Source organism: Protopterus annectens, chromosome 4.part0 (genome assembly GCF_019279795.1).
Source record: "Protopterus annectens isolate FY-2018-M chromosome 4.part0, PAN1.0, whole genome shotgun sequence".
NCBI classification, from domain to species: Eukaryota; Metazoa; Chordata; order Ceratodontiformes; family Protopteridae; genus Protopterus; species Protopterus annectens.
In genome coordinates, this window is record NC_056733.1 from 598,207,188 (window position 1) to 598,227,048 (window position 19,861).

Consider the following 19,861-nt stretch of genomic DNA (forward strand, 5'->3'; position numbering starts at 1 on the left):
TTTGCCTCCCCCCAGAACTACCAGTTGAACAAATTTTGCACAAGGACTCCCCACAAACAAGCCTGGAAAGTGGATGCTCTGTCCTTCAGCTGGAAAAACGTATCTCTCCAAAGGTCTACTAAAAGTCAAACAGGACAAACCAAGAATGATTTTGGTTGCTCCAGACTGGCCGTGCCAACACTGGTACCCCCTCCTGTGCAGTGTGTCGCAATTATCTCCATGGCACCTGCCTCAGATCCCTTCCCTGCTGTCTCAGCAGGAGAACCAAATTCTGCACCCTCAGCTTCCAACATTGAACCTTGCAGCCTGGCTAATCACTTAAATTCACCCTTATCATCCCTCAGCAAACTTGTGATGGATGTCATTTTGGAGGCAAGGAGACCTAGTACTAGAAAATCTTATGCTGACAAATGGAAAATATTCTGTGCCTGGACCAATGTTTAGGGATGAGCACAGCAGCGCCCAATTTACCCCAGATGTTGCAGTACTTAACTGAGATGCTTCACAAGGGCCTGTCTTTTTCCTCCATTAAAATCCACGCGTCAGCTATTTCAGCTCATTATAACACAGAACCTCCCCCAGTTCTCTCATCCTCTGCTCAAGCAGTATCTCAGAGGGGAAAAAACTTGAGACCACCCAGGAGAGCTCCTACCCCTGCTGGGACCTTAACTTTGTTTTGGAGAAACTCACTCTTCCTCCTTTCGAGCCAGCTGCTACTGCAGACTTAAAATTTCTTTCTTGGAAAACAGCCTTCCTTTTAACAATCACTTCATCTAGAAGGATATCTGAATTACAGGCCCTTATGGCAGTGGAGCCTTTCATCATCTTTCATGCGGACAGGGTATCTCTCATGACCAATCATCTTTCATGCCCAAGGTGGTTTCCAGTGTGGCTCTTAATCAGCCCATTCATTTGTCAACCTTCTTTCCCAATCCAAAGATTAAAGGGGAACGGATTCTACATTCCTTGGATGTGCACAGACAACTTAGATTCTACTTGGACAGGACTAAACCTCAAAGAAAATCTGAACAACTGCTGGTAGCATTTTCTGCAGGGGCAGAGCGGAAGGCTATTTCAAAGCAAACCATTTCCAAATGGATAGGCCATTGCATTCATTTCTACTACAAGCACCATGGAAAACTATCCCACAGGGGATCAGATTCCACTCAACCAGGGCTGCATCTACTTCTGCAGCCTTTCTCAGAGGTGTCCCTACCAGGGACATCCTAGAAGCTGCTACCTGGAGTTCTGTACATACTTTCACCAAACATTATCATCTGCCAATTTTCTCTAAATCCAGAGCTGGCTTTGCCACTGCAGTCTTGCAGGACCTTATAGCTGGTCCTAATGCTATCTAACTTCCTTCTCCCAATCATAGCTTTGAGAGTCTACCCAAATGTAATGACGGCAACAGTGAAACACAAAGAACATAGTACAGTTGTGTACACTTACCATAGATGTAGATGTTCAAGTGTATTCACTGTTGCAGTCCTGGTTACCCTCCCTCCAGCCCCCTTACTTCTTTTGGCTATACCTCTACTATACCTTACTATGCTTAAAAGCCTTTTTGGTGTATTTGCTTTTTGTTGGAGGTATACTTTTGTGTTTTTATGTTTATTTGCTCCCCATTAGAGGGGCACCTAACATCTGGGGCAAGAAAAACTGATGTAACGGTGTCGGCTGCATGTTTTATACCCCTGACGTCATAGAAGAAGGGACAGCAGCCGAAGCAGGACCCAAGACTTTGTTAATCAGACCGACTGAGAGCTACTGCAAGCAGATAACCCAAATGTGATGACTGCAACAGTGAATACACTCGAACATCTACATTTATGGTACGTGTACACAACTGTACTTTTTGGCTAATATTACTAAATGTGCAGTGTGCTTCGAGATGGGCCTGCTGACACAGAAGCAGGGTGTCCATTTGTGCCACTAGTGATCTAGGTTTGAAAAGAGGCTTGGATCACTTGTAGGGTCAGTGGGAGGGGTGGGGATAGGATGAAGTAACCACTCGCTAGCTTTCCTTCTGTGAGGGTAGGATTCAGGGGAAAGTGCTGCTTGTGTGACTTATTTTGGAGTCTTGGAGGTGTCCTCCTTAAAAGGGGGGAGTGTCAGGACATTATGATGTCATACACACTGCTCCTCCAAGCTATGGATTCATGATCAGCTCTGTGCACATGAAAGCTCTTGATGCCATGTTCTCTAGCTCTGCATAGGATTCCTCCCTCCTCAGGCAATGCAAGTGGGCATCACAAGTTTGACTCCCAGAATAGTTGGGGTGGGTCCTGTTTGCTAGTATTATATTTGGGGATAGCATGCCATGTAACAGTTTGGGTATTCAGGGTGTGTAGATACAGCAGCCAGGGGGAGCATCCAGGGTGTGTAGATACAGCAGCCAGAGGGAAGAAACAGATGACTAAGTAACAGTTGGACTATCCAGGGTGTGTAGATACAACAGCCAGGAGGAACAACTAGACAAATAAATGAGTTGGGTACAGAGTAGTATTAAAGTGAAGTGAAATGTGCTTGTTGTGTTGATCTTTTGAACTGCACTTCATTTTAGACATATTTTTTTCCTGATGCTTTTATGTATCGTACACTGCTGTAGTGCATTTCCAGCTGTAGGCTAGTACTTAAACATTCTTTCATCCATTTGCAGTGCCTCTATATGCTGTAAAGCAGGAGCAGCTGTCCCCAAGAAACCAAATGAACCATCCTGAAGGTTTACTGGTACCATTTCCTCAAGATGGCACCACCATTAAAGGTAAGCGTATCTCTTTTATTTCGTTCTTAATAAACACCATTATGTCTTTCTATAAATACCATGAGGTGAACTGCTTTGTTCTTATGTGTTACACTGTGACAGTTAAAGAGAAAGTGGTGGTGGAAAATTTCTGTGAAAAAGCTCATCAGGCAGTTCCACAAGGATATTTTCCATCTTTGCCCACATTTGAACGACACTTTTGCATGTGAGGCTAGAATGTCATGATTCAAAGGTTTGGTCATCTTCTCTTTGAAATGGTTGTTTTGGCAGGTCAGAAGTTCATCTCGAAGAAGATGTTTTTCTTAGTCATCTCCACCTGCAGGAAGGGCAGAATGACTGCCTTATTTCAGCAGCCTCAAACTGCAAGTACATTATACCTGAAGGAATGTAAAGTGCACAACATATTCCCCATCCTTAATGAGAGCGTCCCTTAACAAAAACATTTCTTAAGTCCAAGGAGTGAGGGTGAACTGCCTCAGTTTACTGGGCAGCCAATGGCTTTCTTCTTCTTCAGAGTATGGGTTTGTCACTAGTTGTATATTGAAATGCTTCTTCTGTCTTAAGTTTTTTAAATGTGTTCATATGTTAACTTGTAAACCCATGAGGCACAAGAGCTGTATCTGATTAAGGGGCTTGATCAGTCACATAGTAGTCACACAATAGATGAATACTAAGCTAACTGTCCTATAGGGCCATTTTAAGCCTAGCCAATACCCTGAGGTCAGATCCAAACTAGGTACCTTGTGTCTATGAGGTGAAGACCTTAACTGTTATGCCAAACCTACCCCCTAAAAGAAATTACTTTGCTAGTTGCCTTTAATGAGCCATTTAAAGCTCACCATTTTCTCTTACAGGTGAGAATCAAACCCTGTACCATGTGTCTGTGAGGTAAAAACCTTAACGATTATGTGAACCACCCCCTTTGCAGATATTGAACTAAAGTAGTCTCTGAACCCATGGTTGGAGTATCTGGAAGTGAATAATGAAGCTGGTAAACAAAGATGAAACTGAGACAGAAAACTCTCGACCCTGGATGTTTTCTTCAGGCTGTGCTAGGGAATAAGTGTTTAATTGTAAATTATGGTAGTCACTTCAGAGGTTGATATTGGCAGCAAGGCTTTGACATGGCTCTCTGTCTACCTGGTACAGGACAGAATTCCAGTTTGTGCTAACACTGCCTTAGCTGCTGAAGTATTAATATTTTTTGTTTTTGAGGTCTATAAGAAATATAAATGTGTATTCAAATCAATAGTTTCTGAATTCCCCGAATGATTTTCAGCACTTAGAATTTCTGAATATAATTCCTTTCTTCTACTGTTTGTTTTTGATGGAGTAGCAGTGGATGTCTCTTCAGATGATGGTTAAGTGTAAGACATGAATGCCTCCACTCCATGCGAAGAGGAGACCCAGATCATTTATAATGTTAGAAAATTGTCAGCTTTTTCTTGGACATAAGAGTTTAGCAGAGAGGACTTAGCCTTGTGGACTGTAGCACAGAAATTCTAGGCCTAACTGAGCATTAATATTGATAAGTCTAGAAGTAAGATAAACTGAACTTTTTTAATTGGCTAACTGTTATGCCCTATTCCTTGGGTGATGAGTCGTAAGTGACTAAAATCAAATTAGCTTGTACAGCATACTAACTGGAGTTTCTCACTAAAATGATTTGCATTTGAAAATGTGCACTAATTACCGTTTTGTTTTTATTTATTTATTTTTTGTTAAGATTCACTCAGTCAAGGAGGAAGCATCAGCAAAGGAACCCCCAATACCAGAGTTCCTCCAGAAACGCACATTAATTACAGAGGTTCCATTACTCACGTAGGTATTGAGTTTAATTGCCAAACTAGTTTGTGGATAGTAAATTACATGTGTAAAAGCAGAGTCAGTTTACCAAGAAGGAAGGCACAAGGTACTTTTAAGTATGTCACTGTTACAGTTCCAATATGTCATCCACTTTCCCCTCTACTTTTTTGTTGTACATCTTCCCTGTATTTGGTGGTCAGGAACCACAGACAACATTGCTAAAGCTGTCAGATGTGTCGGCTTGCATAAGCTGAGCTCTAATCACCAAATGCTTGTCTGATAGTGCCAGTAGTCAGTAAAGGCATGCTTTCGGCAGTATGCTGTTGGAATATAGCATTCCTTCTGTTGTGGCCTCGCTGTGGCAGTTTCTGATTTTTTTTCTTGCATTTTCTGTAGTGTTAGTTATCTAGTCATCCTCCCCTGGAAAGGTTGGCTCCCTTTTAGGAATTTCCATGCTTCTCTGGTGATGCCTGGTCCTCTGACAACCAAAGTCCATGCCTAAACTAGAGTTTCTGACACTACAAGCAAAAGTTCATTTTGCATTAGTGAGCTGCTATTTTATTTCCTTTTTTTGGATGCATTTTGTGCCCTTGTACTTGCTGGTCATATGAACCACCATTACAGCCATGCTTATATGTGTCTGTATATGGTGAGAACTATGGACACCAAGGGGACACTGAATTTTTTTTTCTTACTATAAGTACTAGTTGCCCCTGTGATTGCTTCTGTAGCACAAGGGGTTTACCTACAGTTGATGCGGTATGATTATGTCACTTGCTCAAGCACATTATGTAGCCCTTCAAGCAAATACATTACATCTCTGGTGTCCACTGGAGATTCATTCCCAATATGTGCACCCTTGAGATGCCACCTCCCACCCCTCTAGTGAGAGGAGAACAGACATTGCCCCTTCATTTGTCACCCTTCCAGGACATCTTCAGTTCCTGGGCCACTGATTGGACTCAGGTTTATCTGATGTGTAGTCAGGACTTCATCCCTCTAAGTCATGGATTTGTCTTGTTCTCCTAATGTGCTACTAGCCATGTTCAAATGTTTGGCATTTGGAGAAAGATTTAACCAGCTTGGTTACTGTGATGGCATATTGAAAGCAGTGTCATTGCTTAACAATGTATGATTAATAATAATCAGCCTTCATTTGGTCAACATCCCCTTGGACCACTGTAAAATTAGCTGTTTTAGTTCTTTTTTTGCCCCCCCCCCCCCACTAATGATGTGACTTTGTGGAGTTTTACAGAAAGAGAAGATGTGTGTAGCGATTAGTGCTTGTATTGACCAGTTTTTGTGATAGTTTATCTTGATTCGATTGATTTGAATCCGTTAGACATTCCTGCAAGTTTAGAGTGTTATTAAAGACGTATTTGCTTATTTACCATTTACCTTATACCATTCTAGTCATTTTGTTTCTCCATTTTTGTACTTGTGTTTGGCTAGCCATGTGCATTTTCAGAGTACAGTGAGATTTCTTTGCTCATTTTTTTCCTCAGTTATTTCTTATTATGTTTTATTGACAGGGAACCCCAGCAGATGTTCTGTACAAAGGAACAATTACCAGGATAGTGCGTGAAGACAGCCCTAACAGGACAGATAAGGGAAGAGAAGAACCACTGCCAAAAGGGCATGTCATATATGAGGGGAAGAATGGCCATATTCTGTCATATGATGGTAGGTTTACATAACCTGGTGGAACCTTTTATCCGCTCTAGCTCAGTATATTGTTGTAACAGTTTTTGATGTGTGATAATGTGCATATGAGCTTCTGTAGATAGCTGTTGCAAGTAATCCTTTACCAACAGCTGTGTCAGGTTAAATAACCTTCCTCTTTGCCAAGGCTGAGAATAAATAAATGCTAACCTCTTGTCCCAGCCAGCTAATTTGAATATGTTACATTGTATTTCATCAGTAATTAGGATCATGCTGCTGTTTGTGTTCCCACATTTGTCTCTACACAGTACACTTTGTTTTACTAGTCTATTTTCTATTGTGTTTGCAGTGGTTCTGGTATATTTGTTTAATCTGGATTGCAGTTAGTGCTCTTTTCTATTGCCCTTTGTATTGCAGCAAACGAAGTCTGTGCATCAAGGAACAGGGTTAAGCCATTTTGTTTACAAATTCTGATATTAAGTTTGTGTATAATAAGCTTCTTGACAATCAGTGATGTAACTTTCCAGTTAAGGGTGGTTGTTATAAAGACTACATTTGTGTCACATAATTTCAGCAATAGTAATAAAAATAATTATTATTATCATTTTTATTATTATTATCATTAATTATAATAATAGATGACTAATTCCACTTTGCCTTCACTGTATACTTGTGTAGGTAATGTAAATCACCCTGGTGGGCAGCCCCACTTTTTTCCTGAATGTTGATCATGATTCTTGGAAAGGTGGATGTTCTTCATGTTTCACTGTTGCAGTCATTACATTTGGGTTATCTGCTTGCAGGTAGCCCTCAGTCGGCCTGATTAACAAAGTCTTGGGTTCTGTGTCAGTTGCTGTCCCTTCTTCCATGATGTCAGGTCGTCAGGGGTATAAAACATGCAGCCGATGCCATTACATCAGTCTTTCTTGCCATGCGGTGCCCGAAGCAGAAGCAGTTCGCAAGTGCCGGTCGGCCGACTCCTGAAATTTTCGTTTTCGAGTTTCTGAACCGAAGTCTTCAACTAAAGCAAAGTACCCTGTTGGTGAAACTTTTTCTTGCTCCTTACTGATGTCAGTAAAAGTTAATAATTGCATTACTTGTGGAAAGCAAATACCTCATAAAGATTTTAATTCGTACTGTATTCCTTGCCTAGGCCCTGACCACGACGTACCTTGCTGTCGGTTTTGTGCTTTATTTAATCAGCGCACTATCCGTCTTCGGTATATTTTCACCTCTAAATATTTTGGTTCTCGGTTTAATTATCCAGAAATTTCGTCGGTTAGCCATCTGACTACCGGGATTCTGAAAAAAATGCAAAGATAAAGACAGGCCGATGAGTCCAAAACTGCCGACGACGCTTCTCCTAAGCCAGTCACCAGTTCACTGGTACTCAGTGAGGTGCTTTCGCAATCCCTGATACCCGCTACTTCTGATTTGCAGGCCTCTACTGAGACGCATTCAGAGTCCGGTATACCGCGAGATGCTTCAACTATGGAACCCGTGGATGTCTCTACCTTGGATTGGTCCGGAGCCGCTGTGCAGGCACCGGCTTCTGAGGGTGTATTCAGGCCTATGGAATTGCATATTAAACCGATGCCTCCTTCTTCACTTAGGCTTAAATCTTGAACCATGCCTAAATAAACGACACCCAGGCCACAGGCTCAGGTCTCTATGCCTAAACAACAAATGATAAGAATGGCTGAAGATTTAATAACTCTAATCAGGGGTAGCCAACATCCCTACCTTTCTTAGAGGCCTAGGACTGAAGTTGTTTATGAATCTTCTGACCAGGACTCTGTTTTTTTCTGATTCTTCTGATGATCTGGATTTGCCCTTATCTACTTATGAGGATTCTGATTCAGAGGAATCCATTCCCTCTGCTTCCCCCCCAGAGGATTTTTCTTTTGGGGAAATCTTGCATACTCTAAGTGAGCATTTCCATTAGGAAAGCCAGGATTTTTCGGATTCAAAAAAGAGGCTTAGGGATTTCTTACTCCTACCTCAGCATAGGCCTTTAGCTATTTCTCCTGTACTAGACATTGTTGATGATGCTTTTTCAGAATCTAGTTTGGCCCCTGATTCCTTGCTTCCTGCTCCCAGAAAACCTGACAGATACTACAGGGTCCCTGAGTCATGCAAGTTCCTTTTTAAAAATCCTATTGCGGATCCAGAGACTATTTCACAGGGGCCCAAGGGCATTAAGGCTTCTACTGCTAAAAATCCTACCCCTTCTGATGCGCTGGATAGATGGGGTAAGAAGGTTTACACTTCTGCAACCGTGGCCATTAGGGCTTTAAACTGCCAGTTTCATATGTTAAAGTATCAGCAACATGTTATTGGATTGCTTAAACAGAAAATGATGATGATTCCTGACTGTGTGGAAAATAAAGAATTACAGGATTTAATTAATTCTGCTGAACAAGTTGGAAAACATACTTTGCAATGTGGTTTTGATTCATTAGAGGCCTCTTGCAGGGCTGCTGTTACTGGGTCTGTGCTCAGAAGGCATGCTTGGCTAAAGGAGCAATCCTTGTCTGATCATGTTAAAGATAAATTGTTGGGTGCTCCCTTAAATCAGGACCGCCTGTTTGGCAACAAGGCTGAGGAAGTTCTTAAAAAGATGGAAGATAAAGCTAAATCTGTGCAAACTGTTAAAGATTTCTTACAAGTTCAGCCTCCTAGATTTATTAGGCACTGGCCCTCTAAGAATTGGTCCTTTCCAGCCCCAGCAGGTCATTTAAAGCCAAATCCAGACACAGCAAAAGCCCCAGGTTTCAGTCCCAGGGGGACACACAGGACTAAGCAGTGGGGGGCCTCCACTTCCAAATCTAGGAGTAATAAGACTCCCCCCTATGGTAAACTGTCTCAGTGACTTCTGTTTAAAATTTCCAAGCACTTATCAACTGACTGCCCCTTTAGGGGGAAAGATTGCTCTTCATGCAAAGAACTGGGAACTCATTACCCAGGACAAATGGGATGTTCTTCATGTTTCACTGTTGCAGTCATTACATTTGGGTAATCTGCTGGCAGATTGCCCTCAGTTGGCCTGATTAACAAAGTCTTGGGTCCTGCGTCAGGTTGCTATCCCTTCTTCCATGACGTCAGGTCGTCAAGGGTATAAAACATGCAGCTGACGCCATTACATCAGTCTTTCTTGCCGCACGGTGCCTGAAGCAGAAGCAGTTCGCAAGTGCCGGTCGGCTGACTCCTGAAATTTTCATTTTCAAGTTTCAGAACCGAAGTCTTCAACTAAAAAGCTAAGTACCCCGTTGGGGAAACTTTTTCTTGCTCCTTTCCGATGTCAGTAAAAGTTAATAATTGCATTACTTGTGGGACGCAAATACCTCCATAAGGATTTTCATTTGTAATACCTCCATAAGGATTTTCATTTGTACTGCATTCCTTGCTAAGGCCCTGACCACAATGTACCTTGCTGTTGGTTTTGTGCTAAATTTAATCAACGCACTATTAAACGTCTATATATTTTTGCTTCTAAATATTTAGTTCACGCTTTAATTATCCAGAAATGTCGTCAGCTAGCAATCCGACTACCGGAATACCTAAAAAACACAAAGAAAAAGACAGAGACAAGCCGTCGAGGTCCAAAACTGATGCAACGCTTCTCCTACGCCAGTCGCCAGTTCGCCGGTACTCAGTGAGGCGCTTATCCGCTACTTCTGATTCGCAGGCCTCTACTGAGACCCATTCAGTGTCCGGTAAGCCACGAGATGCTTCAATTATGGAACCCGCGGATGTCTCTACCTTAGATAGATCCAGAGCCGCTGTGCAGGCACCGGCTTCTGAGGGTGTTTTCAGGCCTACAGATTTGTATATTAGACCGATGCCATCTTCAAAACTCAGGCCAAAATCTAAATCTATGTCTAGAAAACCAATGCCTGTGCCACATGTTCAGGTCCCTATGCCTAAAAAACAAATGATCAAAATGGCTGAAGATTTAATTACTCTGATCAGGGGTAGCCAACCCCCCCCCCCCCCTTCTAAGAGGCCTAGGCAAGACATTGATTATGAATCTTCTGAACAGGATTCTATTTTTTCTGACTCTTCTAATGAACAGGATTTGTCTATACCTACTTATGAGAACTCTGATGCAGAAGATTCCATTCCTTCTGCTTCTCCCCCTGAGGATTTTTCTTTTGGGGAAACTACATACCTTACGGGAACATTTCCACTGGGAAAGTCAGGATTTCTGAATTTAAAAAGAGACTTAGGGATTTTCTTCTTCTTCCTCAGCATAGGCCTTTGGCTATACCTCCTGTTCTAGACATTGGTGATGTTTTTTCAGAATCTAGTACGGATCCCAATTCTCTGCCTCCAGCTCCTTGTAAGCCAGACAGATACTACAGGGTTCCTGACTCCCACAAATTCCTTTTCAAAAATCCTATTGAAACTCAGGGTCCCAAGGGCATTAAGGCCTCTACTGCTAAAAATCCTACCCCTTCTGATAGAGATTCCAGGGCGCTGGATAGATGGGGTAAGAAGGTTTACACTTCTGCAACCTTGGCAATCAGAGCTTTAAACTGCCAATTTCATATGCTTAAATATCAGCAGCATATCATGGGACTGCTTAAACAGAAAATTATTTTAATTTTTGACTGTGTGGAAAATAAAGATTTACAGGATTAATTGCATTCAGCTGAACAAGTTGGAAAACATACTTTGCAATGTGGTTTTGATTCTTTGGAGGCCTCTTGGAGGGCTGCTGTAACTGGGTCTGTGCTAAGAAGGCATGCTTGGCTCAAAGAGCAAACTTTGCCTGATCATGTTAAAGCAAAATTGTTGGATGCTCCTTTACAACAGGACTGTCTCTTTGGTAATAAGGCCGAAGAAGTTTTAAAAAAGATTGAAGATGAAGCTAAATCTATGCAAACTGTGAAAGATTTCTTACAAGTGCAACTTCCAAGATTTAGTAGGCACTGGCCTACTAAGAACTGGTCCTTTCCAGTTCCTTTGAGAGCCATTCAAGTCAAACCCAGACATTCCAAAGGCTCCAGGTTTCAGTCACAAGGGAGTTTTACAATAAAACAATGGGGTGCCTCCTCCTCCAAATCTGGAAACAACAAGGCACCTCCCTATGGTAAGCAGTCTCAATGACTTCCCTCTACACTTACCAAGCATTTACCTTTTAGCCGCCCCTTCGGGGAGAAAACTGGTACTTCATGCAAGAAACTGGCAGCTTATAACCCAGGACAAGTGGATTTTAAATATAGTATCCCAGGGATACAGATTTCATTTCCACACGTTGCCATTCACAAATGGATGGCCAGACCTGCCCCGAAATCAGTGGACTGAGGCCCAGAAACAAGTACTGTCTCTCATGAACATGGGAGCTATTCAACCAGTCCCAGAAGAGGAAAAGGGACAAGGTTTCTATTCAAGACTTTTCCTGGTACCCAGAAAATACAAATTATGGCATCCAGTTCTGGACTTATCTACTCTAAACGCATTTCTGGACATTCCAAAATTCAAGATGCTGACTCTTCCAACAGTTACTTCCTATGCTAGGCAAAGATACCTGGTTGGTAACTCTAGACTTAAAAGAGGCTTACCTGCATATCCCAATCAGGGAATCTTGCAGAAGATACCTCCGCTTCAAAGCAGGCTATATGCATTACCAGTTCTCTGCACTGACCTTTGGCTTATCTACTGCGCCCAGGGTCTTCACAAAGTGCCTGGCTCCAGTTATTGCATTTTGCAGGCAAAGAAATATTAAAATATACCCGTACCTGGACGATTGTCTAATTCAGGCAGAAAGGCAGGACATACTTTTGAATCATCTGACCTTTGTGCAAAGGGTTCTAACTTGTCTAGGGTACACCATAAACGAAAAGAAATCACACATGGTACCCTGTCAACAAATTATATTCCTGGGAGCAAGCTACGCCAAAGAAACAAATTCATTTGACAACCTACTTCAAACAAGTGGCCACAAAACCCTGCTATCTGCAAGACAAATACTGCAATCCTTGGGGTTCATGGCCTCCTTCTTTCTTCTAATTCCATATGCAAGACTGCATATGAGGAAACTACAGTGGTATCTAAAAAGCCTATGGTGTCAACATTCTCAGGATCTAGAAGCAATGATTCCTATCATACCTTGCCTATATCTAGAATTCCTTTGGAAGGGCAGAGGCCTGCCACCAAAACAAGGGACTACCTTTCACACCACCCCCTGCCGCCCAAACCCTAACAACAGACGCATCAGACTATGCATGGGGGGGGGGGGGGGCTAACCTGGCAGTGAAGTGCCTTCAGGGCAAATGGAACCCAAGTCAAATGCACCTGCATATCAATCAAAAAGAAATGTTAGCTGTACAGAATGCTCTGACAGCCTTCAAGGACCACATTCTTCCAGGACAACTTATGGTAAAGATGGACAACACCACTGTTATGTGGTACATAAACAAGCAGGGGGTACACATTCTTACCCCCTCTGCAGACTAGCCATGGCATTGTGGAACACAGCCTTGAGCTACCAAGTGCACCTACAAGCTCAATTCCTGCCAGGAAAATTAAATGCACTGACAGACGGAGTAAGTAGAAACCTCATGGACCCACACGAGTGGAAACTGGAACCAAGGATTTTCAACATGTTGACAAGCAAATGAGGGAGCCCAAATATAGACCTGTTTGCCTCTCCCCAGAACTAGCAATTGAACAAATTTTGCACAAGGACTTCTCACAAGCAACTTGGGAAAGTGGATGCTCTGTCCTTCAGCTGGAAAAACCTATCAGTCTATGCCTTCCCCCCCTGCCTCTGCTTTCCAAAGTACTACTAAAAATGAAACAGGACAAACCAAGGATGATTTTGATTGCTCCAGACTGGCCACGCCAGCACTGGTAGCCCCACCTGCACAGTGTGTCACGGTTATCCCCATGGCACTTGCCTCAGACTCCTTCCCTGTTGTCTCAGCAGGAGAACCAGATTCTGCACCCTCAGCTTCTAACACTGAACCTTGCAGCCTGGCTAATTACATATTCTCTCCTCTACCATCCCTCCGCAGACCTGTGATGGATATCATTTTAGAGGCAAGGAGGCCTAGTACTAGAAAATCTTATGCTGAAAAATGGAAAAGTTTCTGTGCCTGGAACCAATCTCAAGGGATGAGCACAGGAGCACCCAATTTACCTCAGATTTTACAATACTTAACTGAGATGCTTCACAGGGTCCTGTCTTTTTCCTCCATTAAAATCCACTCCTCAGTCATTTCAGCTCATTATAGCATAGAACCTCACATCTTCTCTCATTCACTGCTCAAGCAGTTCCTCAGAGGGGCCAAAAATTTGGGACAACCCAGGAGAGCTCCAACCCCAGCCTGGGACCTTAACTTTGTTTTGGAGAAACTCACTCTACCTGCTTTTGAGCCAGCTGCTACTGCAGACTTAAAATGTCTTTCTTGGAAAACAGCTTTCCAACTAGTAGGGTATCTGAATTACAGGCCCTTAGGCAGTGGAGCCTTTCATCATCTTTCATGCAGACATGGTGTTCCTCAGAACCAATCCATCCTTCATGCCCAAGGTGGTATCCAGTGTGGCTCTTAATCAGTCTATTCATTTGCCAACCTTCTTTCCCAATCCACATAACAAAGGGGGAACGGATACTGCATTCATTAGATATGCACAGACAACTTAGATTCAACTTGGACAGGACTAAACCTCAAAGGAAATCTGAACAACTGCTGGTGGCATTTGCTGCAGTGGCAGAGGGGAAGGCTATTTCAAAGCAAATCATTTCTAAATGGATAGGCCATTGCATTCATTTCTGCTATAACCTCCATGGAAAACCTATCCCCCAGGGGATCAGACCTCAGTCCACCAGGGCTGCATCTACCTCTACAGCCTTTCTCAGAGGCGTCCCTACCAGGGACATCCTAGAAGCTGCTACCTGTAGTTCTGTGCATACTTTCACCAAGCATTATCATTTGCCTGTTTTATCTAAATCCAAAGCTGGCTTTGCCACTGCAGTCTTGCAGGGCCTTATAGCTGGTCCTAATGCTATCTAAATTCCTCCTCCCAATCATAGCTTTAGGAATCTACCCAAATGTAATGACTGCAACAGTGAAACACGAAGAACATAGTACGGTTGTGTATACTTACCATAAATGTAGATGTTCGAGTGTATTCACTGTTGCAGTCCTGGTTACCCTACCTCCAGCCCGTTAACTTCTTTTGGCTATACCTCTGCTTTCCTTTACTATGCTTAAAAGCCTTTTTGGTGTATTTGCTTTTTTGTTGGAGGTATATCATTGTACTTTTATATTTAATTGCTCCCCATTAGGGGGGCACCTGACACCTGGGGCAAGAAAAATTGATGTAATGGCATCGGCTACATGTTTTATACCCCTGATGACCTGACGTCATGGAAGAAGGGACAGCAACTGATGCAGGACCCAAGACTTTGTTAAGCAGGCCGACCTAGGGCTACCTGCAAGCAGATAACCCAAATGTAATGACTGCAGCAGTGAATACACTCGAACATCTACATTTATGGTAAGTGTACACAACTGTACTTTCCTCGAGCATGAGTAAGCCCCACACCATGTGGAGGCTGCTTAGATTGAGGAACCAATCCTCAGAAAACAACAGCTCCTAAAACATATAAAGTGTTACAGAAGATGCATCAGGACTTCTGTCAGTAGTCTAGCATTCCAGAACAGGTAAATCAGTACTGCTTTCAAACCACTTTCACCCCCCCCCCCCCAGGCAGCTTGCCCCCTTGTCCTATCTTACTCCTCTGCACTGGAGACTAGAAGAGACAGGGAGACATGATATGAGGGTACAAGGTTAAGTTAGTGACAGTTAAATGAGGGGGGATCACTCTGACTGAAAAAGTTGGGAGAAAATCCAGTCACAAACAGCAAATTCAAAATAACAACAACATAAGAGTTTGTTAACTGGTAAAGCTTTTATTTATGTAAGACTTCTTTGGGCCATTAAAAGCAATGTAAAAATCAGTTTAAATGCACTTAAAGGTGTATTAAAGTACATCTGCCAAAGTATCATTAAATCAAAACAGTCAAATTGGCCAGTAAAGAATAGACTTACTTGGTCCTTATTTTTAATGTAGGCTTTAAAGAAAAAAAACTTTCATTTAATCCGTAAGGCCCCAAAGGTATCCAATCGAATATAAAACACAAATTCTAATGGCCACCTATGGGACTTGTGGATTAAGTGAACAGTCCTTAACTCCTGAGTGGAGCATAGAAAAATCAAATGATCCTTAGTTTTTACACAGGTAATTTGATCTTAGTGGTCCGTTATCTTTGGCTGATGTGTTTTACATGCACCATAACATTATTTAAGCTCTGTGTTTTTCTACTGCTTTTAATGGTCTGAAAAAGTATTGCGTGATAAAGTCTTGTCTGACTGAACTTTTTTATGTTGCTGTTGTTTTTGCACTTTAATTTTTTTGTTATTCCAATATATGAACCATTTTTTAAAGGTATGAGACTGGTAAAGGAAGATGAAAGAAGAGAGACTGATGTTTGCAAGGCAAAACGTTCTGTGCACTTAGAGAGCAAAGTCCAATATGTAATAAGAAGTATGGCAAGTGTTAGTAGACAAAATAAAGTAAAAATGCAGGTTTCCCACTTATACAAAGTCTGAGCTACCTCATTTGCATTCTGAAGACTGGAATGTGCCATCAAGTCTTCTTTAGAGCTAATGTAACCTTGCAAGGCACCCTGAGATGAGGAGCTGATTGGTCTGAAGTACCACCTTCTTTTTTTAATGTAAGGAATTTGTTTGGGTTGGCTAGGTAGGTTTACTTTTTAATCCTTTTACTCTGGGACAAGAAAGACCCTTGAGTAATAATCAGTTGACCAGAAAACATTAAACAGCTTCTATGTGATCTCCTTGGTAAACATTTTCCATAACATTTACAGTTACCAGAATTTATTGTATTTTACCGAATCACTTATTGAAATACCCTGTATACATAAATCCATATGTGTATGTACACACACTCACACACACACACACTCTCACACTCACACACACTCACACTCACACGCACACTAAGTCCTGCTTAGAAATGCCTCAGTCACTGATGCACATTGTGAGTACCCAGACATACGTATGCAGTACAACACCCATTCTAGTAATAGCATGTGCAGTGCACTACATGTAGAAGTAAGTGAGTAGTTCTTGCATTCTTGCATATTAAGAGCATAAATGTATCTTTTGCATGATATTGTTGCTTGTTGGTTCCAAGAGCTTGGTTAGAAAGTTATGGGACTTGTTCTTTTGTCATGGGCCACACCTTTGGGCCGAGGCCTACTACCATATTGGCTGAGGCTGTCACTGATGTTCAGCGGTATTGAGCAGCCCCTTTTGACTTGTTTCTGTTACCGAGTATGGGTAATAATCTTTGGGCAGTAGCCTCTCTGCTTGCCCTGCTGTTTGGCTATGTGTTTTACTTTTGTCATTCATATCAATGTTGTTTTTTATCTTTTACTCATGTTTATTACTTCTAAAGTAAAGCCTAGGTTAAGCACTCCTATACACTTGAAGTTGCTGTAGATGTATTTAGGGCTACTGTGTTCTAGTTTGCAGTACAGACTCCTAATTTGCTTTCACAGGTACAAGTAATGCCCAGAATTCCAGAGAAGAAAGCAGGACCTCTGCACCACCACATGAGTCCAGTGGCATGAAGCGTACCTACGATATGATGGAAGGAGGCATTACCCGTGGGTTACCAGTACGAGACCAGCTGTCTGGCAATTATGAAGGTATACACCTTTGTTCCAAACAGATTTACATTTTATTTTGATTTTCAGTTTTTTAAATTATGAATAATTCTTACTAGCTGAAGTGCTGCCTTAATTTGTCTACGGAAAACTAGTGTGCTCTGAAAAGTAACGTATAGCTGGCATAATTTTCAGCAGTTGCAGAAATGGGATTTGTACTTTCAAGAGGATTAAAGCCTTCGAGGATGTGATAGAAAATTTTTAAATAATTAAACAAATCAGTGAGCAGTCAGCTGCCTCCTCATGCACACTGCACGTTCGTTATACTGTCCACTAAACATTGGGTCTTTTGTATAAGTTTAAGAAAGGATAGCACACAATCCAGGTACACAGAACACCATTTCCTCTTGTAGAGGACATTTGACCTTACAATGTGATTGAGATTAGATTACTGAACTAGTTTTTTTCTTGTGTGCTATATTGTTTTTGAGCTTGTCCATCATCAAAGCTACCTCATATGGACACAGCCCCTTCATTACTTTCCTTGGGAATATCACCCGGGATCAGGGCGATAACTTGTCCTGGTGGGAGCCATCATTTTGACTTTGTGCTGTCTCTGACATCCTGGCAATGTGACCATTTTGTAATGGCTTAACCCTTGCCTTGGACAGGGAGATGTGCATTAAGCTTTCACCACAGAGGCCCAGAATGCCCTCTCCTTGTGAGTGCAAATATTTGCACAACATCAGATATTGGCATGGTCAGCCTAATGCTTGCTGTTAAACTGTATTACTGCCAGCTCCACCCTACCCTCCTCGCCCAGGATACCTACTTATGTTCTCCCTTAACTGCTCTGTCAGACATTTGAGCCTTCACTAGTACTCTGCTCACTACATCACTAAAGCCTGGACTATTTTTTTTTAATATGTTTCAGATTTATTGTTAGAAAAGAATACAAGGGAAACCTGCATGGAAAGTTTTTAGTGTGTATAATTCTTAGCCTTTTGCTTGTCTATTTTTAGCTATAGTTCTAATGGGATGTTTGACCTGTAAAGTTTAGGAGAAGTGCATACACATGTATTACTGGATTCATGTATAGATGCTCTCACCAGATGTTTAGCATTGACAAAATGGTCTCAAAGGCTTAGAATGTTAAATCTGTTCCCCCTTCCTTTTGCTGGTGTTTCAGCCTGTGAAATGGTTGAAATTACCCAGTAAATTGTGATTTCAGAACATCATGGCTTTCCAGCTAGGACACTGGTAATGTTGCCTTGCCTGTATCATTAATATCAGCCTTCACTACCCCTCCAAAGTAAAGGTATCCGGTGCTTTCTTGTTGCGACCTTTGCATCCGATATTAACTACTCCTCCTTCTCTTTAGCCGCTAATGATTTTTGGGGTTTTTTTGTTGTTTTTTTTTTTTTTTTTTTTACTTTATTTGTAATCCAATCCACTGGTTGGAGTAATTATTTTTTTTTTTTTTAATTATTCAATTATTGTAACATTTTTGCTGCAGGCTGTTATGAAGCACAGTTCTTTGAGAGCTTATGACAAGGAAGATGAGTAATTAATACGGAAATAAGGCCTACATTAGATGTTATCACTCGTGCCTTGACCTGTAGAATCTGCTGTAACTCTCACTAGATTGGCAGGAAGTCAAAGGGTTTTCCAGTATGAAACATATTTAACCATTTTAGACCAGGCTTCACAGGTGCAGACCTCATACATGTTACTGTATCTGGTTTAAAATAACAGGGTGGTTTTATAAGAAGGTAAAACCAGTAGCAGGAGGATGGGTGCTGTGTGAAAACTCCAGGGCTGACCCTCTAGTACTGTTTCAGGCAAGGTTCCCTCTGTGGTCATCTAGATGCCCTGAATCCCACAGGGCTAGTCGTACTTCACTGATGTTGAGGCATCTTACAGTGGTGTGGTGGAGGCTTGGTATGTAGACATCATCTTCTTGGAGACAGGTTCATTGTTTCAGTTTGAGTGACTGGTGTCCTGTTTTGGGGATGAGGGGGAGGGATTTTCAGTATTGTTCACTTTATCGCAGTCAACAAGTCCAGAAGAAGGTGGATCTGTTAATGTTTCTCACCAGGTTAGTCAACTCAGTTGCACCCACATAGGAAATGTAACCACTCTGCAGTCCTAAACTTTCACCTATACTCTGCCCTGTCTACCTGTCTGGCATAACTCTTCTTATCTGTTTGCTTTAAAAACTCTCCTCTAACATTCCCTCCCTTTAACACTACATCACTTGTGTTATGAAATGGGTGTTCATCTTTTCCTCTCCCAGAAGTGTAAAGATCTTGTGTTCAATTTAAAACACTCTTGACATAATCTAATCCAACCTCATGTACTATAACTGAATAGACTTGCTGTGTAAGAGGTTATGTGTAACCGACCATCACTCACTGCTGTATTTTCCATTCATTTGCTCTTCACTTGTGCATCATGTAATTGTAGATAGTTTGTTATTTTTGCAACACTCATGTACATGTTTAATGTTTACTTATCTGCTAATATAAAAATTGTTGTACTAATCACTTTTATGAAAATTGTAAATGTCGTGTTGCTGGAGCTTTTCTACCTGGTCCTCCACTTAAAATGGTCTCTACCCAGTCAGACCTTTCTGGTTAACAAAAATAAATAAATGAAAAAGAATAGGGCCTCTGCCTCTCCTTTCTGTTTATGTGATACTTCCAGTGCTTGGGTGTCTGCTTTTTCTGCTCGTACTGAAGAATACTGTATATTTCCTGGTCTTCACTGCTGCCTGCACACTCATTCTTTTTTGTGAGTGTTTAAGTCCTTTCTCACACATTTTCCAGATGACAGAGATAAAAGTACCATCCAGGGCAAAGTTTCCTAATGTTGCCTTCCATGTTGTCTTTCACAGATGTTTATAGTGCTGTAATACCCT

General features: G+C 41.8%; 1 protein-coding gene across 8 annotated transcripts in view; it reads left to right on the top strand.

The window, feature by feature from the left end:
• NCOR2 (nuclear receptor corepressor 2) overlaps positions 1-19,861 on the top strand; it is a 3,277,114-nt gene that overhangs the window by 2,836,983 nt on the left and 420,270 nt on the right. For all 8 annotated transcript variants that reach the window (XM_044068530.1, XM_044068534.1, XM_044068533.1 and 5 more), the window contains 4 exons: positions 2,663-2,767; positions 4,494-4,588; positions 6,106-6,256; positions 16,834-16,983. In XM_044068530.1, coding sequence (XP_043924465.1) covers positions 2,663-2,767; positions 4,494-4,588; positions 6,106-6,256; positions 16,834-16,983 — 501 coding nt within the window. The remainder of the gene's footprint in view (positions 1-2,662; positions 2,768-4,493; positions 4,589-6,105; positions 6,257-16,833; positions 16,984-19,861) is intronic.